General features: G+C 38.3%; 1 protein-coding gene across 6 annotated transcripts in view; it reads right to left on the bottom strand.

Annotated features, from left to right (window-relative positions):
• LOC136259412 (WSCD family member CG9164-like) overlaps positions 1–19,448 on the bottom strand; it is a 54,164-nt gene extending 34,716 nt beyond the window's left edge. For 4 of the 6 annotated variants that reach the window (XR_010703248.1, XR_010703246.1, XR_010703247.1 and 1 more), the window contains exons 1-2: positions 1,281–1,439; positions 832–908 (exon numbers count right to left, since the gene is read on the bottom strand). Coding sequence is in view for 1 of the 6 variants with exons in the window: in XM_066052904.1 (XP_065908976.1) it covers positions 3,249–3,592; positions 18,592–19,411 (1,164 nt within the window). In the remaining 5 variants the exon portion in view is untranslated. Of the gene's footprint in view, positions 1–831; positions 909–1,280; positions 1,440–3,092; positions 3,593–18,591 lie in introns of those variants that run through there. The other 2 variants (XR_010703249.1, XM_066052904.1) reach the window with 2 other exon arrangements.
• Between the last annotated feature and the right edge of the window lie 4,977 nt (positions 19,449–24,425).

The following is a 24,425-nucleotide window of genomic DNA, read 5'->3' as shown; positions in this document are numbered from 1 at the left end:
GTTTGTTTTTAGTATAGTTGCTGTACAAATCAATCATCTTGCTCTTCCTGCTGTCTAGCACTGTAATTCCAAAACTACTCACCATAATCAACTGAAACTTTGGCGAACCATTCCTTGGAAAATGCAGATAATGCTGAGAAAATTTGGAAGTTGTATAGATTTAGCCCTGCAGTCGCTTGTGTATGAAGGAGCAAATGACCTATCTTAATTGGGTCATTCTATTACCTGCAATTTTAGATTTTCTGCACATGAATCAGTATGACTTATGATTGACTTATTCTAGACAGTCGGTAATAGCTGTTCTTCCCTCCATTCTGGCAATAGCCTTTTTTCCCATTCATTCCTATTCCTTTCAGGTATAAGAATGATTTAACCTTGATGCCTACGTGTTTGGCTAAAAGTAGTAAGGTATTACAAATACTGTAGCTACAGTAAATGTATGACATTGTGATACTACTGTTATACAAAGATCACACCATTAACAGTGCTACACAATCCTGCAAACAGTAGGTGTGTGTTTAGCAAATAATGTCCATGAGCTATACACTACTCAAATTCAACTCAGTTGTAAAAACTACGAAATGAAGGGTTCAGCAGTAATGACAGTAAGTCCTTGAAGTGATTCCCAACATAGAGAAACATTCGAAGACAACAGTCAAGCATGATTCACCAAAGCTTGCACTTTTAGAGATAATTAAATATGGGTTATGCTAGCATGATTATTGGCCATTGATAAGTTCCAATTGCAATATTTAGGAGCAGAAACTTTAAGTTTTTAGCTAAAACAAGTTGCCAAATAACACAAATAACTAGCTACACAACATCTCTTACTTGTCATAAATGTATCATAGGCGGTGAGAATGAGGAGAGCAACACTGCTTTTTTGGCAAATGATGTTTCTGTCAGCCCTATATACAACAAAGGAAGAAAAGTAATTAAAATAGCAGCCAATATTTTTAAGGCACAAAATTAATTTTAGAAGTATTCGCTGACATCATAACCGACGGCTTTTATTGTTAATTGCATTATAAACAATATACGCAAAATGACATCATTAATTAACATTATTATAATGAAGGTTATGGGTGTCCTGGAAGTAATGCTGTGGAAGCACTAACTAGCTTACTGATGTAGCCATTATGTAGGAACTAACGGAAGAGTTAACAACTTGCCAGATTCCAGTGCTTGCCCTACACTTGATCATGAGCTAGCTAGCTATTAAAACTAGCCCCACGGCGACTAGCTAGCTGTTAAAACTAGCCCCACGGTGATAAGCTTACCATTTTTCCTGTACGCTGTATATCAATTTATACATCTTTATTCTGAGTTATCTCTCACTCCATATGATGTCTCAAATCCCCGAGCAAACCCCCTTTTCGCTAAATTCGCTCCAGTCCACTTTCCCGTGGTAATGACCTGTGGCTGTGTTGTTAGCGCATCCAATATAATTAGGAACACTAAGCGCCACTAGTTGTTAGTCTCGTGCCCATCCGGGGGAAAATTTTCAGTTTTGGGGGTTATCAGCGAAAATTTTAGCCTTGAAATATTTAGCCGGACCTCTAATACATTTTGGGAGTGTTCAGTTGCAAATCCTAGAAATTTTTATTTTTAGCAACATTGCTCAACCTCAAAATATTTGCCCCTTGGCTATACGCATAGAGTATATTATCTATGCTATACGGTACGTAGCCTCGTGCCCATAATACGCGGGCACAAGACTAACTGGGCAGGGGTTCCGGTATATCTATGGTTTAAAGCGAGAAGTTAAATGCGCAAACACCGCATTAGCGCAAGCCCGGCCTCCTGAAGGTAAGTCGGCGCCCGCCCTTCCTCTCAATGCGAAGGAGTACCTCATGCAGCGCCCGCCCCTTGTCTAAATACTTCGAGGGGGTACGGTTTTGGGGGGAAATTGAAATAATAATAAAAAACTCCTTATAGTCCACATTTTGGGAGTGCTTGCAAAACAGTGAATGCACACTTGGTCTAAATGCTCATGCATCTAATTGCTACAAGTTTCAATGCTTTGGGTGCATGATTTCCTTTTTTTACTTTTTCAGAGAATTAAATATGTGTGTCTCATAGCCCATCCAAGATCCCATAGTTGGGTCATTGACCATGCCATCCTCTACTGTGTATTATTCTGCTCAGAACAATTATTATTGAGATTAAATACCACACATAGTCATAGATATCAGGATATAATATAGGTACACTATTGTGTGCCTAAAACTTGGAAGTCTGAAACTATTTCTCTTTGCAACAGCATGGATCTAAATTTTTCTCGTAGCTGCAACATCTACTCTATAGCTGTTAGCTAGCTAGATGACTAAGGCTGTAGTTACCAGATCTCAGAGTGGAACCCTCCTTTTCAAATACCTGGATCCACACTGTATGTACTCATGATGCCTATAAATGGAAGAGCCGTTGTGGTGGCTCAATAGCTACATCATAACAGACCTATACTTAGCTGATATATGTACACCCAAGCTTTAGGGCCACACTTAGCTGTGGTTTGTTGTGATGAACAAAGGTAAGGCCACCATGTAGGTGTAAGTGACCTACCACTAACAATGTGGACCTCCACTCTGCAGAGCAGAATTAATAACTCATCAATTCCAGATTACTGTCTAATCTTGTTCTCCTCTGCTTTTATGAAGCGGCAGTTTAATAAATTAAATATCAGTTTCAAATAATTATTTACATTTTACACCTTAGTGGTTAAACTATGGAACAAGAACACACTGAACGCTCCTATATATACATTGAGTTTTGTAATGATTCAGATACTTAGGTATAAAAAACAGTATTGGAACTGGGCACTGCTCTCTGATATGATTATAAGTTGCCATGATCATGATCACACAATAATAAGGCACTTAACAGTGAACATAGTCAACTTCGGAGTAAGTAGATTGTTTTGCTTTGACAAACCAGCACTTGCTTACATGTATGTTTCAGTTGACAATTTCTAAAAACAGAACAGATGACGTGGTGTTGTACCTGTTTGCTTTTAAACTAAGTGCTGACACATGAAAAAGAATATACCTCCGTCTATATTAAGAAATCACAGGGAAGCACCATTTATAGCATAATTAGACAACTGCAACTATATTTAAAATTAATAATGTTTCAATACAATTTTCTACACAATTGTATTGATTTTGTGTCAAACTGTTACAGAATGTAGTATTGTCATATATGTATGTTATCTGAAACAATATAACACCCAATGCAAGATCATGTACATTTCAAGGTAGATAATCTATATCATTTTGGTGTAAAGTTTTGCGAACAATTTGTAATTTTTGTAATATAAACTGTTTTTGAGATGGAGTATAAGGATCAAAGTGTTTGGTATGATTTCTATGGAAGTTACTCATTCCAGATTGTAGAGTACATTGTATATCATCTTCAGTGTATGGGTACTTCAGAAAATCTAGCACTCGTCTTAGTTCTCTATCCAAGTTTGTTTGCAACTTTTCATACTGAATTACCAGAGTTGATTGATCATTCAACTCTAGCCAATCCTTAACATGGTTCAGCCATTTGACTATGTATCTCCTGAGACTTCTGTCCCATTCTGCATTGCTACCTACAATAAGCGCACATCTACATATGCATACAACAATAGCAACTCAAATGAAATATAATACCTTTTAGTGGAAAGTTTGACAGGGGAAAATCAACGATTTACATGATCCTTCTTATAATTTTACATTTAGTGTAATCTCTTATACATAATTGAAGTATTTTTATTTGTCAAAATGCTTGATTATTGTCCACAATTTGTCAAAATTTTCCCTCATCAATATTTTTGCGCTATTTGGATATCAAATGGTACAGTAGTACCGTTTAAGTAGGGATCACCCCAAAAATTTTGCAGGCCGCCCACAATTCTGCCTATGAAAATCATCCTAGAAACATCTTGTGTGACAAAATCACCTTTATAGAATAGTACTAGTCCATAAAATAGATAGTGTTATTTTAATTCTAAGGAACTAGAACTAAATCTAGTTTTAGTACAGCAATTTAATTCTAGTTCTAGTACACTAGAACTAAACTAAAATTGTGATCTATTTTTGTTCTAAAACTAAACTAAAATTCTTTCAATTTTTGATTCAAAAACTAAAACTAAACCAAAACCATTAAAACTTTTAGCTCAAGAACTAGAACTAACTGAAAGGTTTCTCAAGCAATCCTACATAAAAAGGTATTGTGCACTATATAAACCACTTAACACTTTTCTTTGAAGATGGTGATGCCTGCAAATGCTATTATAAAACATTGTTATTCAGCATTAATTCTAGGTTATTTAAGCATTCTATATAGAGCTTTTGTTCATTTGTGCACAATGGCAAGTGGAAGTTGTGCTGAACCAGGTGGAAGGCCTAAGTCAAGTGGAGTGTGGAACCACTTCAGGCATGATAAGATCAAGGACAAAAGTGTGTGTACTGTGAAAAGTACTGATGGTTTGATTTGTGGTATTTTATTTTTATTTTTTTTTTATTTTTTTTATTTTAACTGCTTTTTAATGCAGGCAAGGCCTGCATTAATGGTCTGTGGGCAACTGGTGTCCACAGCCAGAAAAAGTATACGTACAACTTACAATTGAATGTATAAAATTACAATCAAATTAAGTTAGCTGGCTAAGGTTATTACATACATTTACATTTGGTATATAGTTGAACTATCCTATAATTTTAAAACTTACATGTGTATTTAATAATAAACTTACTTATATAGCTAAGTACTTATTTTAAGAGAGAGCAAGAAGAAGAAAAAAAAAAAAAAGATTAATTACTGCTGAAGTTTGGTGGGCGAGGAGACTTGGAGCAGGTACTACAAGGGCAAACAAAGTGCATACTGTGGGGATTGTCAGAGTTAAAATTGTTTATAAAATGCTGCCAGAAGATCTTGAGTAACTGTGATTTAATGGTGGGAAAAGGTTGATTTAAGTCAAGTACTGGTAGACTGTTGTAGGTTCTTGGTAATCTGTTAAAGTAGAAGTTACTTTGTTTGTTGGTTGATGTAAAATTGTGTTGAAGCTTGTTACTGGTGGAGGATCTGGTAGGATTGCGGCAAAAGTTGACATAGTTACTGATATTGAAATGATTAGATGGATGCTGGATTGATTTTACGAAGAAGAGTATGTCATAAAGATCATAGGTGTACATCAGTGGTAGTATGTTAAGTTTGATAAGACGTGTTTTGTAATCGGTTACATAGTCATTAAGAATAAATTTGGTTGCCCGGCGTTGGATTCTTTCTAAAGCAGAGATGTCGCAAATAAGGTAGGGGTGCCATAAAGGAGAACAGTAAAGTAATTGTGATCGAACTAATGCTAAATATAAAGTTTTCTTGGTTGGAATGTCAACTGAGTGGCTGAAGGTACGTCTCAGTAGTCCAAGGGTTCTATAGGCTTTAGCTGATATATGGTTATAATGATTTTTCCAAGATAAATCAGTTGATAAAATGACACCGAGGTCACGGTGAGTACTACTAGTTTTGATTATAGTGTCGTCTATGAAGTAGGATGTAGGGAATTTTGTATTAAATGATAGATGTATAAACTTGCTGGTATTAAAAAATTGGTTCCAATCTCTAGACCAGTTTGCCATTGAATCAAGGTCTTGTTGAAGTTGTATGGAGTCTAGATGTTCAAGAATTTGTTTATAGCATTTTGTGTCGTCTGCAAAGGAGAGAGCATTAGAGGAACGGACAGATAAAAATAAGTCATTGATGTAGATAAGAAATAAAAGTGGTCCTAGAATACTCCCTTGAGGCACACCTGATAGGACTGGTAAGAAAGTGGAATATGTACCATTAAGGCGAAAGTGTATAAAGAATTTAAAGGACAATATTCTATAAACTTGAAGAAGCATTTGAAGACATGCCATACTGATGCTTATAAACATTTTGAAGCAGCTGAAATTGAAAAGACAAAGGGAGAGGTTCTTCTAGCCATTTGAAACAGTCCTCCTTGCCAATACGTAGTTTAGGATCTAAATTGTACAACCCTAATAACAATAAACATAAGGCTATTATACATTTCATCTTGCAATCTTTATAGGTGCTAACAATGTACCACTGAATTTAGTAGATAACAGCAAATTCCGTGTATTAATTGAAGAATTGGATTCTCGTACAGTTTTCCTCATTGATATAAAATGGAAAATAAAATTGAAAAATCTATCAAAACACCAAATCTAAAGTTTCTGGAAGTCTAGGGGGTGCTACCAAGGTTAGTATAGGTGAAGATATCTAACACTAAAACTAACACTAACTAAAATGAAACTAAATACTAACTAAAATTACAGAAATATGGGGTACCAGAACTAATACTAACTAAAACTGTGGTGGAATTGGGGTACTAGAACTAAAACTATGGTGGAATTGGGGTACTAGAACTAAAACTAACTAAAACTATGGTGGAATTTGGGTACTAGAACTAAAACTAACTGTAGTGGACTATGGGTACAAGAACTAGAACTAAACTAAAATGAATTTGCTGTACTAAAACAACACTATAATAATAAATAATACAGCATTAAATATAACAAAACACTTACAGGTGGTCAGATATTGAATTTTAAAAATCACCAAAACTCGAACTTTAGTCTCACTGTCTGACCAAGTCGCAAGGCTAGTAGAGGCCAAACAAAGCAGCACATGGCCACCATTTTACGCCACAAAAACAAACTCGCCATGCCTTTTGGGGTTCCAACGAGTGTAGGCCCTTTGTGTGTGCCTTGTCTTTTCTTTTATCTTCAATCAGGCTGCTTGTCTTCTTCATCCAACGAAACCATATTGAGGCGTTAATTTTCCGTATCAACACTTTCTTTCGGCAGCATATTTAGATGCCACAGAATTATTTTAGAGCTGGATTTCAGAAGTGCTTCAGTCCCGGCGCTACCATATGGGGTATATACTAGCTAGATATCTGAAACTTTACGATTGGGATCCCGTTCGTGACCACACCCATCAAGTAAAGATATAGGTGGACTAATAGCGATAGAGTATGGAGACCACACCTCTTAACAATCTAGCTATCAAGACACACGGTAGTGCGTCGTGCGGCCTAAGAAGCTGGCACACCACACCGTGAGTATATTAATAGGAAGAAAGAAAATGCAATTTTTACACCTTTGTAGCTCCGTGATCCCTTATCCAATTGAAACTAAATTTTCTACAGAAGTGCTGGCTAGGTAGGGGAGTCCACATTCCAAATTTGAAGAAAATCACTCCAGCCATTTCCGAGATACAAGCGGCCAAAGTTAGGAGTTTTTTTTCTTCTACTTCTTTTTGCACACTTTACAAAATCTGCAATAAAATGCAAACGCGTACTTCGATCAAGCTGAAATTTGGTATACATAAAGGGCTCATTAAGGCGAATCTCAGTACCAAAAAAATAAAATAAAATCTCAGTACCACGCTTGGTAGGAATCCGATGAACATTCACGGAGTTATGATCGATTATTTGCGTAAAATAAGGTCGAAGGTCTGTCACGCCCACAGGGTAAACCCATTGAAGGAAAGAGCTGAAAATTGCTATGTAGATGGAGTAACCATCGTAGGAATGGTTTTTTGTGGTTTCAAAGGAATCCAGATAAAGGCCATCGAGATATGACACAAAACCGAACCTGTGTCACAATTACGCGATCGATTTTTATGAATAAAAAAACTATTAGTTTTCACGCCTAACAGGCAAACCGCTTAGAGCAATGAGTTAAAAGTCGGTGTGTAGCTGGAATAATTATCATAGAAAGTTCTTGCAGTAGTATAGAAGAATCGGATTACAAACTACTGAGTTATGATTCGAAAGCCAACTACGTGTAGCAAAAGCGAGATCGAGATACTCTAATAGAACAGTCACCCTAATAGAACATTCAGAACGTTTATAACTTACTCCATTATAGAATTATATTACATTGCAAGTTATTCTATAGGGAGTTCAGCTACAAACAGTTAATTTTATAGACTATAAACAAGTCACCCTGTAGAGAGTTCAGCTACGAACAGATCACCCTGTAGATCAAGAGTTCAGCTAGAAACATGTCGCCCTATCAGCTACAAAGAAACCATCCTGTAGAGAGTTCAGCTACAAACAAGTTACCCTATAGAGAGATCAGCTACAAACAAATCATCTTGTAGAGAGTTTAGCTACAAACAAATCACCCTGTAGAGAGTTCAACTACAAACAGATAACCCTATAGAGAATTCAGCTAGAAATGAGTCATCCTGTAGAGAGAATCCTGTAGAGAGTTCAGCTACATTTCACGTCATCCAGCAGAGAGCAAATGAGTTATCCTGTAGGAAATAATTGGCATGTAATAAATATATATAATTTGTATAATTACTGATAAAATCAGAAATAGTTAAAGTATTAAAAATCTGCTTTAAATCTTGATTATGATTATGATTAAATCATTTTCTTCTTCCTGTGGTAAAGAAAAAAAGATAGGTTTAAAAAGCCCCAAAGCCGGCCATAGGCTGGCTTTAGGGTATACAAATACAAAAAGCAGTGATATCTAATCCAAAACAGCCAAGCTATAAAAAAGAGTACGGCTCCCAAAATGGCTATGGTGACAAAAGATGTGAAATCCAAGGTGGCGGCCAAGAAATGGCTGTGATGGTAGGTTAATGGTAAAAAATTTAATAACAAAAATTCTGGTCTTGGCACAAAATTCACCTGAATTGTCATTATTAAAATTATTACTATTAACCTACCATCACAGCCATTTCTTGGCCACCACCTTGGATTTCACATCTTTTTTCATCATAGCTTTTTTGGGGGTCGCACTCTTTTATATAGCTTGGCTGTTTTGGATTAGATTTACTTAACAGCAAACAAGATGACTTCACCTCTTATTGGTCTAGCTAAGCTGCACACCCCTTGGATGACTCAAGATACTCTAATACAACAGCCATGCATGATATTCTAATAGAACAGTCACTGTAGCTAGCTGTGTTACAACAAAAAACTAATCAAACTAGTGTTTTAAAGAATTGTTGATTGAAATGAAGTAGGGATCTATGCAATAAAAAGCGAAACAAGAGATGAATGATGGTATTACAGCAAAGCTTTCCCTACTTTGGCACATTAGCCATAGCAATTCAATGCCAAAGTAGGGGCTTCCCACCGATCGCGAGCTATGCTATAATACTATTGTTCATCTTTGTTTCACTACTTTTTATTGCATAGATCCCTACATCATTTTTAAATTAACAATTTTTAAAAGTACTATACATTACAGGACTCACTTTTGGCAAGCAGAATCTAGGGAAACGTAAAGCGGGAACAGGAAGGACCAATGGAAATGTTAATGCACTACACCACATACTTCTGTGAAACATTGCAAGATCCTTCCTCTAAAATGATAGAAACACCCTGATAGAGCAGTCAATAATTTCAGGGAAGAAGTTAGCATTACAGCTAGCTATTACATGTGTACATGTAATTGATTCATGTACACTTGTTTCTTTGAAACCAATAGCATGTAATTTCAGGAGATTGCATGTAGTTAGATTAGAATCTCATGTGGCAACATTCATGCAGGCTAAGTCTTACGTGGATGTCATATATTAGTTTTCCCACTTCCGCAAGCATACAACAATATGCTATTTCATCTATATCATCCTGTGAGCACTAACTCAAAACTGTTAATAATTTTGCCAAAATTAGCTGCTGGCAAGAATTATAGTAACTACCACCTAGTCACTCTGGGATACACCATTAAAATACCATGTGGTCAGCAATGGAAAAAATGTTAACAAGGGAAAAAAAGTTACTGAACTCCAACCCTCACAAACTGGAGGAATGCAGAATTCCCCTCCACGACTATCATAGCATCCTCATTGAACCCACTCAAGCTTGATAAGCATACTGCTTCATGTGGCTTCTTGTCCTGAGAGGCTGCAGATGTAGCTTTCCAAACCTGTATATACAGGTATACAGGCACTAGGCCTAATCTATGCTGGGTAGTCCATCAAATTTTGACTACTCTATTAAAGTGTTTTGGTGCACAGTGACTGCTCAACAGAATGTTTTGCAGTGCTGCCATGATATAGAAAAAGTCTAGATCATATATCACCAAGGTTTATGTCACGATATGAACGTATATTACGATATAGAACTAACTGTAACAATTGCAAGACAAATTTATATACTAAGTTAAAACTTTAGTTGAATGTATACCACAAGTAAAAGTTACTCATGGTAACTAGGTTTCAAGTACATTTTACTACTGCTATATGGTTGAGACAAGTGGCTGGAACTGCATAGAAACTTTAAAACCTCACAGTTTACTTTGAGGTTGGCTTGTGACCACTACTACACCATCAACATATAACTTAATTAAATGCCAAATACCATCTTCCTGGCCTCCCCCACATCATTATACTAAGTGGTGCTACTATTGCACAAGGTTTTTACTCTTTTCACCACCTTTCATGACCCTTATGTATAATTAAGCACAAAAACATCCAGACATCCTTCTGTAGTTGTTGCTCTCTCTCTTTGACTTTAGAGCACACGTCTAGTAGTTGCCGCAAGTAGTCGACCTTAGGGGATGCGACAAGTAGTATTAGCATTAGGGTTCACCTTTGGTTTCTTCTTCACCTTTAGGGTTAGGTTTTTCTTACTATGTACAGCTCAGCGTTGAAACCGGGTTACTACTGCTGACCTGGATGACCCACTGACCCGGATAGCAATCCGGCTGGATGTGACCCAGATTAATTAAAGCCGAGGCATGCGCTAAGAGGCAGTCTCGAGCAAGCGAGACTATGCCTTGACTGTTCGATTAACATGTTGACCAAACGAGTAGTTGTGTGATAACCAAGCCGGTAGGTCTATAATTTAAAATCAGTCAGTGGGTTTGGTTCCACGTAGCTACCGTGAGCAGACAACAATTGGGTGTGGCTTCATGCATACCTAGTATTACACTTTCCCGATATATTAAAGTGGGTGTAACTCACAAATGTCCTGCTGCAAGACTAGACAATAATACAACTCGTACAACAATCGATTAGTGGGTGTGGCTCCACGTAAGCTTGCAGACTGCACCTACTAATAAATAGGCGTGGCTGAGTGTATGTTTGTAATGTGATAAGTAGGCATGGCTGAGTGTATGTTTGTAATGTGATAAGTAGGCGTGGCTCACAAAATAACTGCGCGGCTAGCGTTAATAAGCTTCCACATCGTCCAACTAACAATTTCGTTTCTCACGTGATTCAATCCAGGTCAGACCTGGATAATCTGTAAACTGGGTCAGACCCGGTTGACCCGACCCGGTTGACCCGACCCGGTTTCAACGCTGATACAGCTTACTTCTTGAGTCACATTTATAAGATAGAAAAGAAGCAAAAGCAAGGGAGCTAGCAGCAGTAACACATCTGGTAGCACACTGGGCTATCACACTGGTGGTCCTGGGTTCAAACCCGGATCAGGATTGCACAATTTTTTTTTTTGGTTACCTTTTTTTGTCTAAGTTTTATAGAGACATGAAATAGGGTGAAAAGAGTGATACCCTATCGTGCAACCATTGATATAACTGATCATATCACCACCTTGTTATATTATTATCGTAGCAGCACTAAATTGTTTTGATTATTGTAGCAAAAGGATCCAGTATGTTACCTTTATATATTTAAGGATTTCTCATTGGTTGATCCCATTCCCATTTCATTACAATTTTACTAACTCCAATGCAAGTATACTACCGCTGCAGGGCACATACCGACAGATCACGACACACAAGAGTACGTTGAGGGGCAAAGTACATCCAGCGCAATGATGGTATTACAGCATAGCTTGGTGGGAAAATCCTACTTTGCCATTGAAAAAATTAATCATTGTTATAACATGCCAATGTAGGGATTTCCCACCGAAATACCATCATTCATCTCTTGTTTCACTACCTTTTATTGCTTGGACCCCTACTTCATTTTTAAATTAATAATTTTTAATATACTAGTTAAAAAACCAATAGTTCATGCATACACACAAAGTCACTGAACAGCATTGTTGGAAATGAACTATATCCTGTTACACGGCAGCATTCGACTTCAAGCGGTGGATCAATGTTAGCTGGCACTTCACTCGTGTTATCACTTATTAAGACTCTGATATGCACGCGCAAAACACCATGCTATAACACCCCCCCCCCCTACAAAGCTCCCCCCACATGCATGCAGCATATCACACATAAATACAAAAAAGAAGGTAGCTACTAAAATACAGAGGGAATACAAGGTAAAGCCTACAATAAACAAGTTACCAAATAGTTCAAAAGTTCAAGCACAGTGTGATCAAACAGCCCGAGACAGGGCATCGGCAATAACATTGTCTCTACCTTTAATATGCTCAATGTCTAAGTTATACTCCTGCAAAGCCAAGCTCCAGCGAACCAAACGTTGGTTGTGATTCTTCATCTTGTTAATAAACACTAATGGATTATGGTCAGTGAAAACTTTAACAGGAGTAACAGTTGACCCAACATAAACTTCAAAATGTTGTAGAGACAGCAAAAGTGCAAGAGATTCCTTTCACTTGTTGAATAATTCCTTTGGTGGCAGTTCAACTTCTTTGAATAATAGCACACAGGATGGTCCACTCCAGAAGGGTCTTCTTGAAGCGGACATGACTAAAACACGGAACGGACTGGGAAAACGGACTAGCAAACGGACTGGAAAGAACTTGCCTGAAAACGTTTTTTGGCCATAGAAATTCACTGTATAGGTGCTAGAAAGAATATAACACGCAACAACGACCTGAAACAAACCTCTGAACTGCTCTGAACACGATGTCGAAGTTTGCTCAAGCCGATATTAAGCCCTGCGCTTAAAGATAGTCTGAAATTAAATTCATTTTGTGTTTAATTAAAAGCGCACTTTCGTTTCGCATGTGTAAACAAGACAAGACACAAGTGTTAAGACACTATGTTACTTGGAATTCATGGTCTGGTTAATTGCTGCAATTAGTTTGACGGCTGATCTTCAGTTTTACAGGTGACAGCTCGTGACAGGTAGGCTTCGTGGCGGCTACGTTGTATTTAATCAGCTGGCAAGAAACTGGCTACTACAAATACAGTCTGTGATACTTTGTTTGCTTAAACTGTAGCTAACCGACAACTTCGCTGTCACAGGCGCTCAAACTGGCAGACTGGCGCTTTGTAAATTATCTCAGGGTAGTAATGGTGGCTCGAGCACACGTTTAGAGGTTTATTTAAGGCTGTTGTTACGTGTTATATTCTTTGTAGCAGTGATTTAGTGAGTTTCTATGGCAAAAAAAACGTTTTCAGGGGAGTTCCTTCCAGTCCGTTTGTGAGTCCGTTTTCCCAGTCCGTTCCGTGTTTTAGTCATGTCCTCTTGAAGCAGCACAGCTCCAATACCAACATCGCTGGTGTCCACAAACAATTTAAACTGCTTCTGGAAGTCAGGTGCCTTTAGAACAGGACCAGAAAGTAGTATCAACCTAATCTTCTCAAAAGCACTTCTACACTCAGGAGACCAGTGGAACTTCTTGCCCTTCTTCAGCAATGCAGTGAGTGGCTCAGCAATAGTAGAGAAGTTGTGGCAAAACTTCTGGTAATAACCAGCCATCCCTAGAAATCGTGTCAGCTGGCGCTGGTCAGTAGGAACTGGAAATTTAGCAATAGCTTTCACCTTGGCAGTAACTGGAGTTATCCAGCCTTGTCCTACAACGTGTCCAAGGAACTCGACACAAGCATGACAAAACTCTGTCTTCACCAGATTCACAGTCAGTTTGGCCTCTCTCAAACGGCACAAAAACTCACGAAGTTGCTTCACATGATGGTCCCAATCATTACTATACACAATAATCATAAATGTCATCAATGTAGACCTGGCAACCTTCCAAACCACCAATTACACGATTAATCATGCGCTGGAAGGTGGCAGGAGCATTCTTCATTCCAAATGGCATGACTGTGTGCTGATATAAACCATCAGGAGTAACAAACGCATATATCTCTCGCTCTCTCGGTAAGTGGCACCTGCCAATAACCCTTCAGTAGGTCAAACTTGGTGATATAACGTGAGTGACCAACAGAGTCAATACAGTCTTCCACTCTAGGTAATGGAAAGGAGTCTGACTTGGTTACTGTATTTACCTTCCTAAAATCGGTACAGAACCAATAGCTGCCATCTGCCTTCGGGACCAGCACACATGGGGAACTCCATTCACTCTGACTTGGTTCTACGATACCATGTTGTAGCATATACTGCACTTCCTTCCTCAAGGCTGCTAGTTTGCTTGGGTGGAGTCTGTAAGGGTGTTGTTTAATAGGACGAGCATCCCCCACATCAACATCATGACAAGCAATGGTGGTTCTACATGGCACATCAGGGAATAAAACAACAAATTCTCTCACCAACCTTGATACTGCCTCTCTCTCCCCTACAGGTTGATGTCGCAGTTTCTCATCTAAATGTTGTAAAACATCAGAGTTCTGGAGTCGAACAGATTCCCTAGGCTCATCCTCAATCATCATTGGTTGGGTCACATTACTGGGATCACTCGGTAGTGAACTAACAACACTCACGGTCTTTGGAATACCCTGCATGTCTGGTTTCTCATGGTAAGCCTTCAACATATTCACATGACAAAGTCTCTTAGCTTTGTGATGTCCTGGAGTACTGATAATGTAATCTACACTGTTCACCTTTTCCTCAACTGTAAATGGTCCACAATAACGCGCTTGTAGAGAACTTCCATGCACTGGCAGTAGCACAAGTACCTTATCACCACATTTAAAAACTCGATCTCTGGCTTTCTGATCATACCACGTCTTCATTGCAGATTGTGTTTTCTTGAGATGTTTCTGAGCAAGCTCATTGGCTGTGTGTAGTCGGTCACGAACATTGGACATACGAGTTAACAAACTCTCTGGAGCATCATCTAGTAACCAAGTTTCCTTGAGAAACTTAAGAGGACCACGTGGTACATGTCCAAACACAAGTTCAAAGGGACTAAAGCCAAGAGATTCCTGGACGGATTCTCTTGCAGCAAATAGCAAAAGGGGAATACCCTCATCCCAGTCCTTGTTCTCTTGGAAACAGTATGCTCTCATCATGGTTTTCAAGGTTTGATGAAACCTTTCCAAGGCTCCCTGCAATTGAGGATGATAGGGAGACGATTTCACTTGCTTAATGCCAAGTTGGAGCATCACATCCTGAAACAAATGGGACATGAAGTTGGAGCCCTGATCTGATTGCACTGACTTGGGCAATCCCACCAAGGTGAAAAACTTAATCAGAGCTCTAGCAATCTTCGGGACTTTGATAGTCCTTAAAGGAATTGCTTCTGGGAAACGTGTAGAGGCACACATAATCGTGAGCAGATACTGATTCCCATCCTTTGTCTTTGGCAGTAGCCCAACACAGTCAATTATGACATGAGAAAATGGCAGGAATTGGTTTCAGGGGTGCTGGTAGAGGTTTTTGATTGGGCTTCCCAACCAATTGACAAGTATGGCAGGTATGACAATACTACTTCACATCCTCCAGGCCAATAAAAGTGATCCAATATCTTGTGGTAAGTTTTGTTTACACCTAGATGTCCAGCCATTGGTGTTTCATGGGCAAGACTTCGAACAACACTTCGGTACATAGGTGGAAGCACTACTTGATAATTACCTTCCACTCATGTGGTGCTGGAACTTCAGGAGGTCTCCACTTCCTCATCAGAATACCATTTTTCTGAAAATAACAACCAGGCACCATAGTAGCCTAGTGTTCATCCACAGCATGAAGGGCTAACTGTCTAATCTCTTCATCTCTCTCTTGTTCATTGATCAGTGATTCCCGAGACAACAAACAATGATCTTTCACTTGGGACACTGCTTCCTCTGCAGAAGTAGATGTTATACATTTGGAGCCTAATCATCAAGAACCGTGCCAGCCACACTTTCAAGGGGATCTCCCTTAACAGCAGAGATGTCCGGAGTGGATTGCTTAGATGCAGCTCTGGACATAGCCCATGTCACAGCACAAGCTGAAAATAATTCTGGTGCATTGATCAGAGTCTCTTCATTGCATGGCATCTGTGAAACATGGGGGTTTGCCGTAACCTTGCCTCCAGCCAGATCATTACCCAGTATAAGATCAACCCCCTGAACTGGGAGAGAATGTCTCACTCCTAAAACAACTGGACTATTCACTAAGGAACTCCTCAAACAAACCTTATGATTGAAGATACCCAACTCCACTCCTTGTAGCAACATTGTCATGCCAGTATCAGACTGGGAGCAAAAGGGTAGCACACTGTCTAAGATTAAGGACTGTGAAGCACCTGTATCTCTCAAAATAGTGACAGGCTTCTCACTTGGTGTCTTTATTAACAATATACGCCAAAATCACTACGATGAGGGGTGGGGTTTGCTGTGGCAGTAGCTGCCACTAACTCTAACTCCTTTATTTTTAATTGCATTGTCAACTCACGCTCTTTTAGCTCCATTTCCTTCAGCTTTAGTTGGCTCTTGCGTTCCTTTTCCTTATCTTTCAGCTCGAGTTTTTTTAGCTCTGCCACACTAGCGCTAGTTAGCACATCTTCATCGTCAGAAATGATCTCTTCCTCCACTAAATGCTCCACAAGCAGCTTTCGAATACCGTTCTTCTTCATAGTACTAGTAATTTCCAGCTTATAATGTTGAGCAAGAGCAGATAAGTCCGCTTTCTTCAGTGGCACTAAGGTTGACGATTTAGGAGAGTCCACGAATGATTCGATGCTAAACGACATAATAACTCATAGATACAACAAGGTAATAGTAGTGAAAATACAAAACAGTTTTATCAGCCAGCAATTCTAGTACAGTGGTAGTGTAATAATACAATTCCAAAAGTTGCCCACCACCGCTGTTAACAATCCGATCCCTAACAAACGAGAACACAGAAAGAAACAACGCCAAATAACAAAATTCACACCTGTTCAGGCACCATTCAACCCGGTGCCAAGGAATTCAAGTTTGGGGTTAGAAGTGTGAAGTGGTACTAAGTGGCAAAAACTGGCCATGAAAATTGGCAATAATCAACAGCAAATACGACTTCTGTACACCAAGATCTTCAAAAGATCAAGCTTCTGGTTCTCTCGGACAAGCCCCCAAGTTGTTATGCAACAGGATTCAGCTTCAAGCAGCAGATCAACGTTAGCTGACACTTCACTCGTGTTATCACTTATTAAGACTCTGACACGCATGCTCAAAACACCATGCTATAACAACCCCATTGTAGCAAGCTTGACAAAAAAAAAATCCCATAGCTTCTGTCAGGCAGTAGCCCACTACCACAAACCTGTTAAAAAAATGATTGCCTTAATATGAACGGGCAATTAATAGCTATACATATAGAAAATTTTATGTAATATTTCCTTTGATATCTGAGGTTACTAAATCCAATAGAAACTTGTGGTGGGATTACTGAATACATAGTTTGTAACCTTGGGTCTCACACTCTCACCAGTAGATTTTTTCATCAAATGAAAATCAGCAAAGCCAAAAACTTACTGTTAGGTTACTTTCTAGACAAGCATGCATTAGCATTCAGATCTAAGCATTCCAATGCACTGTGGTGCTGATACAATAAACTTGAAGGATAAATCTCTATGCTAGCACCCACAGTTTGCTTGTTGATAGCTTACTTTCTTGACAAAGACAAGCGTCATTCTAGCCTGGCACAGTAACTACTTGATACTGGTACTATTGTCACGTAATGTTATGAATGTCATGCCTGTGTAGTGGCATTGACACGATCAACTCCACTTAAGGACAAATCCCAATGCTAGCACGCACTTTTACTTTGTTCAGAAAAATTTTCTTATTCTATTAAAACGACATCAGTTTCTACACTATTTAGTGCCCCTCAGAAAATGTGGGCTTGGGGGGATAGCTCTCACTCCTTACCATATACTGTTGCTATGTGACAACGATAGTTGCTCAGTTATCATCTTGCCGAAGATATCCTTATAGCAAGCTCAACGAGGGAGCTATATAGTCTCATGTGACCTCTATTTCAACACAGGGTTAAGGTTTTCAGCAGACACTTATAATCTCTAACTGTTAAGCCCCTGCTTTGAAATATACATCTGGCCACATGAGACTACATAGCTTACTTATTGAGCTTGCTCTAAGGCCTTCAGTGCTGGTCACTGTAAAGTGTTAATAAATAAGGATATATTCATCAACTGGCAAGATGATCACTGAGTAACTATTACTGTCACATATCAGCAGTATATGGTAAGGTATAGGTGCTGTTGAACCTCAAGCTGTATAGCGGCATAACTGAACAGTAGCATAATCATTAAAAGATTTTGTATATTTCACTGCCCGTACGTGTTCAGTATTTAATAGTGGGCTGCAGGCTAACAAACTGCCATTAACTGGTGAGAATCAATAAATCCAACCATATAATGTGCAAAAAAACAAAAAATTCCAGTCTAGTAGTCCAGTCCACACCCACATCATAATGTTAAAATTCAAGTGTATAGGCCCTTTTGGTACACCCAGCTATAAACACACTCTAAACTTTTAGCTAATATATCATCATTACACGTGCATATTCAAATGCACATGCGCTTACCGAAATGTTCCTTTCCAACTTCAGAGACATGTCTACCTGCCATATTTCTCCTTGCTACAAACCTACTCCATTCAGCTACTATTGCATCAAATGGATTTCTAATCAAGTAGATGACCTTACTGGACTCAATCTTTGAAAAATGTGTCTTCACTACAATAACATTGCCAGTCCGTAAACCTTCCCCAATCATACTGAATGCTACATAAGAAGGGTCACAAAATACCGATCCAGTATAAATTCCTGTAGCAGTCTCTATCAATTGTCGTACCCACGAATTGCCTGACCCTGGGTAACTAGTTAGCAATGTAACTGGACCTGAAGAACGGAAAGACATTTTGTGACACTCCTGGAAATGTGGTGGTATTTGACTGCTTCTGTTATGTTTCCAGAGCTCATAAGCTGGACAAACTATAAACTGCTTCTGTGAATCAACTGAGTCCAACTGTGTTATTCCAAATTGTTTTGTAACTACATTGACAGCTTGAAATCGTTTAAATTCATTTTGTACAAATTTTCTTCTCTCACGAACATTTGGTACATTCTGACTCACAGTGAACATTTTAAACTTGGCTACATACAAGTCAAGAAGCCTGGTAACATCTTTCCCTCCCTTGTGCACTAGCTTGTACGTTTCCCTCGATGTATTGGCTGCATCCAGAAGTCTGTCATAAGCAATCGACGATCGCGAGGTTAACGAGACGCCATTTTCTTTAAAACCCGGTAATCCGTACATAAAACAATACCCTATAATTGAAATTATTACAAATGAAACTATTAAATAAAGCAAGACTGTTTTTCTACATAAACGAATGAGACCCATCACATAAAGAATGCTGGAAGAGCGGACCTCTCTTCGATTGTGGGTTTGTGGTCTAACGTGACGTCACGCAAGAAAGGTCAATATCATCATAGACGACATCTGACCATAAGGGTCATATGGCCTATAACACAAAATCTGCTTAAGTGCTCAGGAAACTTGAACAGAGAAATCATATTGGAGAGGTCTTATGGAAAACAGTCTGATTGGTGTACAGGAGCACGGCCATTTGGAACAGAACAAACTGATTATTTTTGGGCAGAAATTGGACATCGGGGATAGACGTAACAAGAGGCCAAACTTATAATTAAATTAATATTGTAATTTTCCTTGTCCATTATTACCTATAGCAATGTGCAGTGCTAAATCTGTGAAAGAATTATTTTGTGTGATGTAATTTTGTTTTGTTGTGTAAGTAGGTAGCTAGTAGGCTTGTATTGTATTTATTGTCAGGGCCATAGAAAAGCAGCCTTTATCTATAAATAGCTACATGAAATGTTAAGTCGTTTTAATATCTTGCTCACACTTTCTATTTGGTGTAGCCGGAATATCTTCTTTTTGTGAAGCTGTATAAGGATCAAAATCCTTTTAGTGACTTCTATGAAATGAACCTTGAGATGACAAAACCATAGATATTAGAGTCATATCTATGACAAAATACACTGTATAGTATGGTCTGTATAAGGGAAGCAAAATTTGCTTTAATTTTATTCATTTTGTAAATTAGTGAACAAATTTCCATGTTCTATACTACCGTGCGCAAGGAAATTTTGACATCAAAAAAATTTGACGAATCGGTTTAATTCGTCAAATTTAAATTCGTCAAATGTTTATAAGCGCCCTTAAAAGTACAGGTTTTGCCTACAATTTCTTCATTTTCGTCAACATTTTATTCCTCAAATCTGCTGAAGTAATTCGAAGTTTTTCTTACGTCAAAATTTCCTTGCGTACAGTGTACCAATGTAGGACATTTATCCACTGTTGTACATGCTTCTGCCATTCATCAGACAACCTTGCTACTTCTTTCCCCCATGTCGTGTTATTATCTACGCAAAATAGTTACCTCTAATTTGCACTTAATCACAACCAGGGTTGAATCAGGTCATCTGAGTTACATTTTGTTACTCTGGTCAAGCACTCATAACCCACGTCTGAACCACATGCAATAAGTAAGCTTGATTTTGTGATACTGTATGTAAAAGTCACAGTTTAGCTCTCAAACAGCCCTGTCTTTTTTGTCACAGATTACACATTATATAGGTTAGAGAACATGAAAAGGAGCTAGTCAAGCATCAGAGGTGGATGCAACTTGACCTGGGTTAATTAATGTTGAGGTGTGCACTAAAACCTTTGTTTAGTACAAGAGCAACACTTTCAAGAGGTGCATTAATCCAATTAAGTACCAAACAATCAAAATACTCTAATAGAGCAGTCAGGTAACTCACATTCACCATCCTTTTCACATGAACTGTTTCTAAGATTCATAGTTACGCTTCCTCTCATCATGGTCAAGCAAGACACTATAAATCAATGAACTTATCCAATGCACAATCCAGGTCAGATCTGGAGATTTTATAATCTGGGTCAGACACATCTGGTTTACCTGGACAAAATGTGACCTGGATGACCCAATCCCCTGGTGCACACAGAAGTGCATACAAACTATAGTACCTATCCACACACTTGGCAAATAAATTTACCTATAGTTACCTGAAATTCTCCAAGGCAATTGCCCCAAAAGGATTTATCGGTATACAACCTTTTAACAAACTTAACATGTCAAGAAAGAAAATGAGTTTAACTACAATTACATTATTTTTCTGTTGTGATTCCTTAATCACCATGCAATTATCCCATGTAACTCAAATCACAATACACATGCAGCCCCAGCTAGTGTTGCCCAACCCAGGAAAGCTGGCTATTACAACTGTATAGAGGTCCATCTTTACGGAAGATAAAAATGTTGTGATGATTGCAATCCAGCACTGTGAAGTTTGGTGTTAGAATTTTGTTCAAGAGTGAAACAAAACCAGCATAACTTTCAAACTGTAAATGATTAGGATTAAATACGGGTAAAGGCAAAGCCTGTATACCCAATCAATACATTAACGCTAGTGTAAATAATTTTAAAATTTAAAACAATGTCATGGGAATAGAGATTGCTGAAAAAAGTTAAGAAACAAGAATCAAACAACCCAGCATGTTAAACACACAGAGATCTCTATTTGGACTCAATGGATATGGTAGAAATTAAGGGAAAAACAGTAGTTTCTCCATAAATCAGGAGCAGATAAGTACTGAGAATGCTTCTGTATAAATGTTTATTTGAGTCCAAACAGAGATCTCTGTGTATTTAACATGCTGGCTTGTTTGACTCTTGTTTCTTTATGCTGGTAGTGCTTGATACGTATTACACAGTAAATGGCAAAGTGAACCAAATTGCTTGCGAACAGTGGCGATTCTAGACCTGACCTACAGGGGGGGGGGGGGGGGGGGGGGCAAGTAGGGAACAGTATATGACTATTGTTGAATGGCTGTAATATAAAGTAGAATTTCAGGTGGGGTCTGGGGGTGCAACCCCCAGAAAGTTGCAATTTGAAGGCTTGAAAACAGCCTAAAATAGATGGTAAAGACATGAAAAATCCTAAGAATAACAATGCTAATCTATACTGCAACTTTTCCCCAAGATTTTTAAAAAGTTATTTTTTAGCAGGGAGGGGCCATAGCCCCCTGGCCCCTCCTTAGAATTGCCTATGCTTGAGAATGGGTGTTATCATTGTAATAATAGGTCATGGACGTGAAGAAAGACATATAGGAAGGAAAGTTATGTATATAGTTTTTTTATCACCAAAAAGTTGCTCTAGACCTGTGGAATAAAATTAGCTAATAATAATAAGATGAACAAAATGGCATAAATTTCAGTTATTTAAAAAAAACTTTATTTGGCTTCATATTTTCCAGTGGACCTATACTTCTTCCAAATTAACTTCCAAGACTTCTTTGGGAGTTTCCTAAGGTGGTGTTTAAGTGTGTGTTCTATTAGGATTTTGCAAAAAACATAAGCGGTCTCTATTATGAACCACCATATCATGGTTCATGATTATGCAAAATAAAATCTAGTAAATAATTATCTAACAGCAATTTAAAAGTGTTACTTGAAGTGTTTCCACGGCAGAGGTAGGTAAACTGTTCCAATCAGCATTAATCATTCTATTCATGAAGTAATTAGATCTGCACAATAATCTTGAATGCAACAATTTAAACTGGGCCCCCTGGTAGTAGTAGTGTATAGATTAGTAAAGTCAGAGCGTTAAGAATTTTGTATTAACAAGTTGATGTTGTGCTACTTCTAAAAACCAGGCGTCATGCAGCTAGCTAACTCATCTGGAATAACTATAGACAGTATATACTACTATGAATTAACCAACTATGTATTAATACTTTACAATAGGGTAATTTGGGTTGTGCAATAATATAATTAGCTATTCTCGTATTTCGTAATTCATGAAATATTCGTAATTCGTTCAATTACGTTGCTATGCACTGCTAAGGAAGCGTTTGTTAAATAAACCGCTTTTACCAACATATTACGCACAAAACTATCTTCTAAACTGTTTTATAGTGTGACTAACGTGTTTTTTCCCACGTGTTTTTTCCCACTAACATGTTTTTTCCGTTTATTTGTGAAGCAGTTAACATCACTAATAAACGCCATCCAATCAACTTTGAGTACTTTATTGGATCTCATCCAATTCCATGGTCACAGAAAGTTAAATATCTTGGCATTGTAATCAGCTCAAAACTTAGGTGGAATGATCATTGTCGATATGTAGTCAGTAAAGCTACTAAGTGCCTGAACCGTATACGCCGTGCTATGTTTGGTTGTACCCAAGCAGCTAAAGTTAGTGCTTACAAAGCACTGGTTAGACCCTACCTTGAATATGCTTGCGTAGTGTGGGCGCCGTACACAGCACAGGATATTAGTTTGTTGGAATCGGTGCAAAATAGAGCTGCACGCTGGATTAAAAGCTTTTGGGATGCAGCTGCTCAAAAATGGTCTAAGTCGTCGTCGGTTTGCATCAGTGAACTGGGATGGCCTTTACTTAAAACACGTCGAAGCTATATGTCTATCTGGACCCTCTACTCCATTTATCATAAAAGAACTGCCATCAATTTCTCAAGGTATTTTCATTTTAACACATTGGCTACGAGGTCACATGCTTTGACATTAAATCTTGCGTCGTCAACTATCAACGCATTTCGGCACTCATTTTTTGTGACTACACCTTTTCTTTGGAACTCAATTCCTTTTGAAATTTTATCTCAAAGGACTGCTGGCAGTTTTAAGACTAGGTTAAAACATTATCTTTTTTTGTAATTAGGTTTATTGATTTGTAATTATTAAGTAGTTCATGTTCCTTTTGTATTTGTTTGTGTGTAATTATATATGTGAATGTATGTTCTGTGTTGGGGATCACCTTGTACAGGCAGTATTGCCTTTTGTGTTACCCATCTTTGGAAAAATTGATAATAATAATAATAATAATAATAATAATAAATTCTCTCGACAAAGCCTCAAAGCTGCTCTTCATTTTCGTTCGCGTACGTAAGGGATACGCCCCCTTTCAATTCGAAGCGATAGGCTATTCCTGGCAGTGTACGAGGCCTGCACCGTTGTTTTTCAGTAAATGCCTGAAAACCTCAAGGGGAAGGTAGTCTGAGGAAAGTCACTACACCCGTATTTCAGTCCGCCGAAAAGAAACCACCTCAGAGCAAAGTTCACCTGTACAGAAGTTTAATACAGACTTCATTTCACTTTTACTTCTTACGTAAAAGCTGCTTTTACCGTTATTAAACGATTTTGCTCACGTGGGTGCGTACGGACAAACATAGGTAGATAGGTACATAGGTAGATAGGTACATAGGTAGATAGATAGGTACACACACACACTTTTACGGAAACAATTACAGTAAACCAGGCGCACGCCCACAGCCGGCCTTCGGCCGGCTGTGGGCG

Source organism: Dysidea avara, chromosome 1 (genome assembly GCF_963678975.1).
Source record: "Dysidea avara chromosome 1, odDysAvar1.4, whole genome shotgun sequence".
NCBI classification, from domain to species: Eukaryota; Metazoa; Porifera; class Demospongiae; order Dictyoceratida; family Dysideidae; genus Dysidea; species Dysidea avara.
Note: the sequence above shows the minus strand (reverse complement) of the source record. Positions and strands in the feature narration are given on the sequence as shown.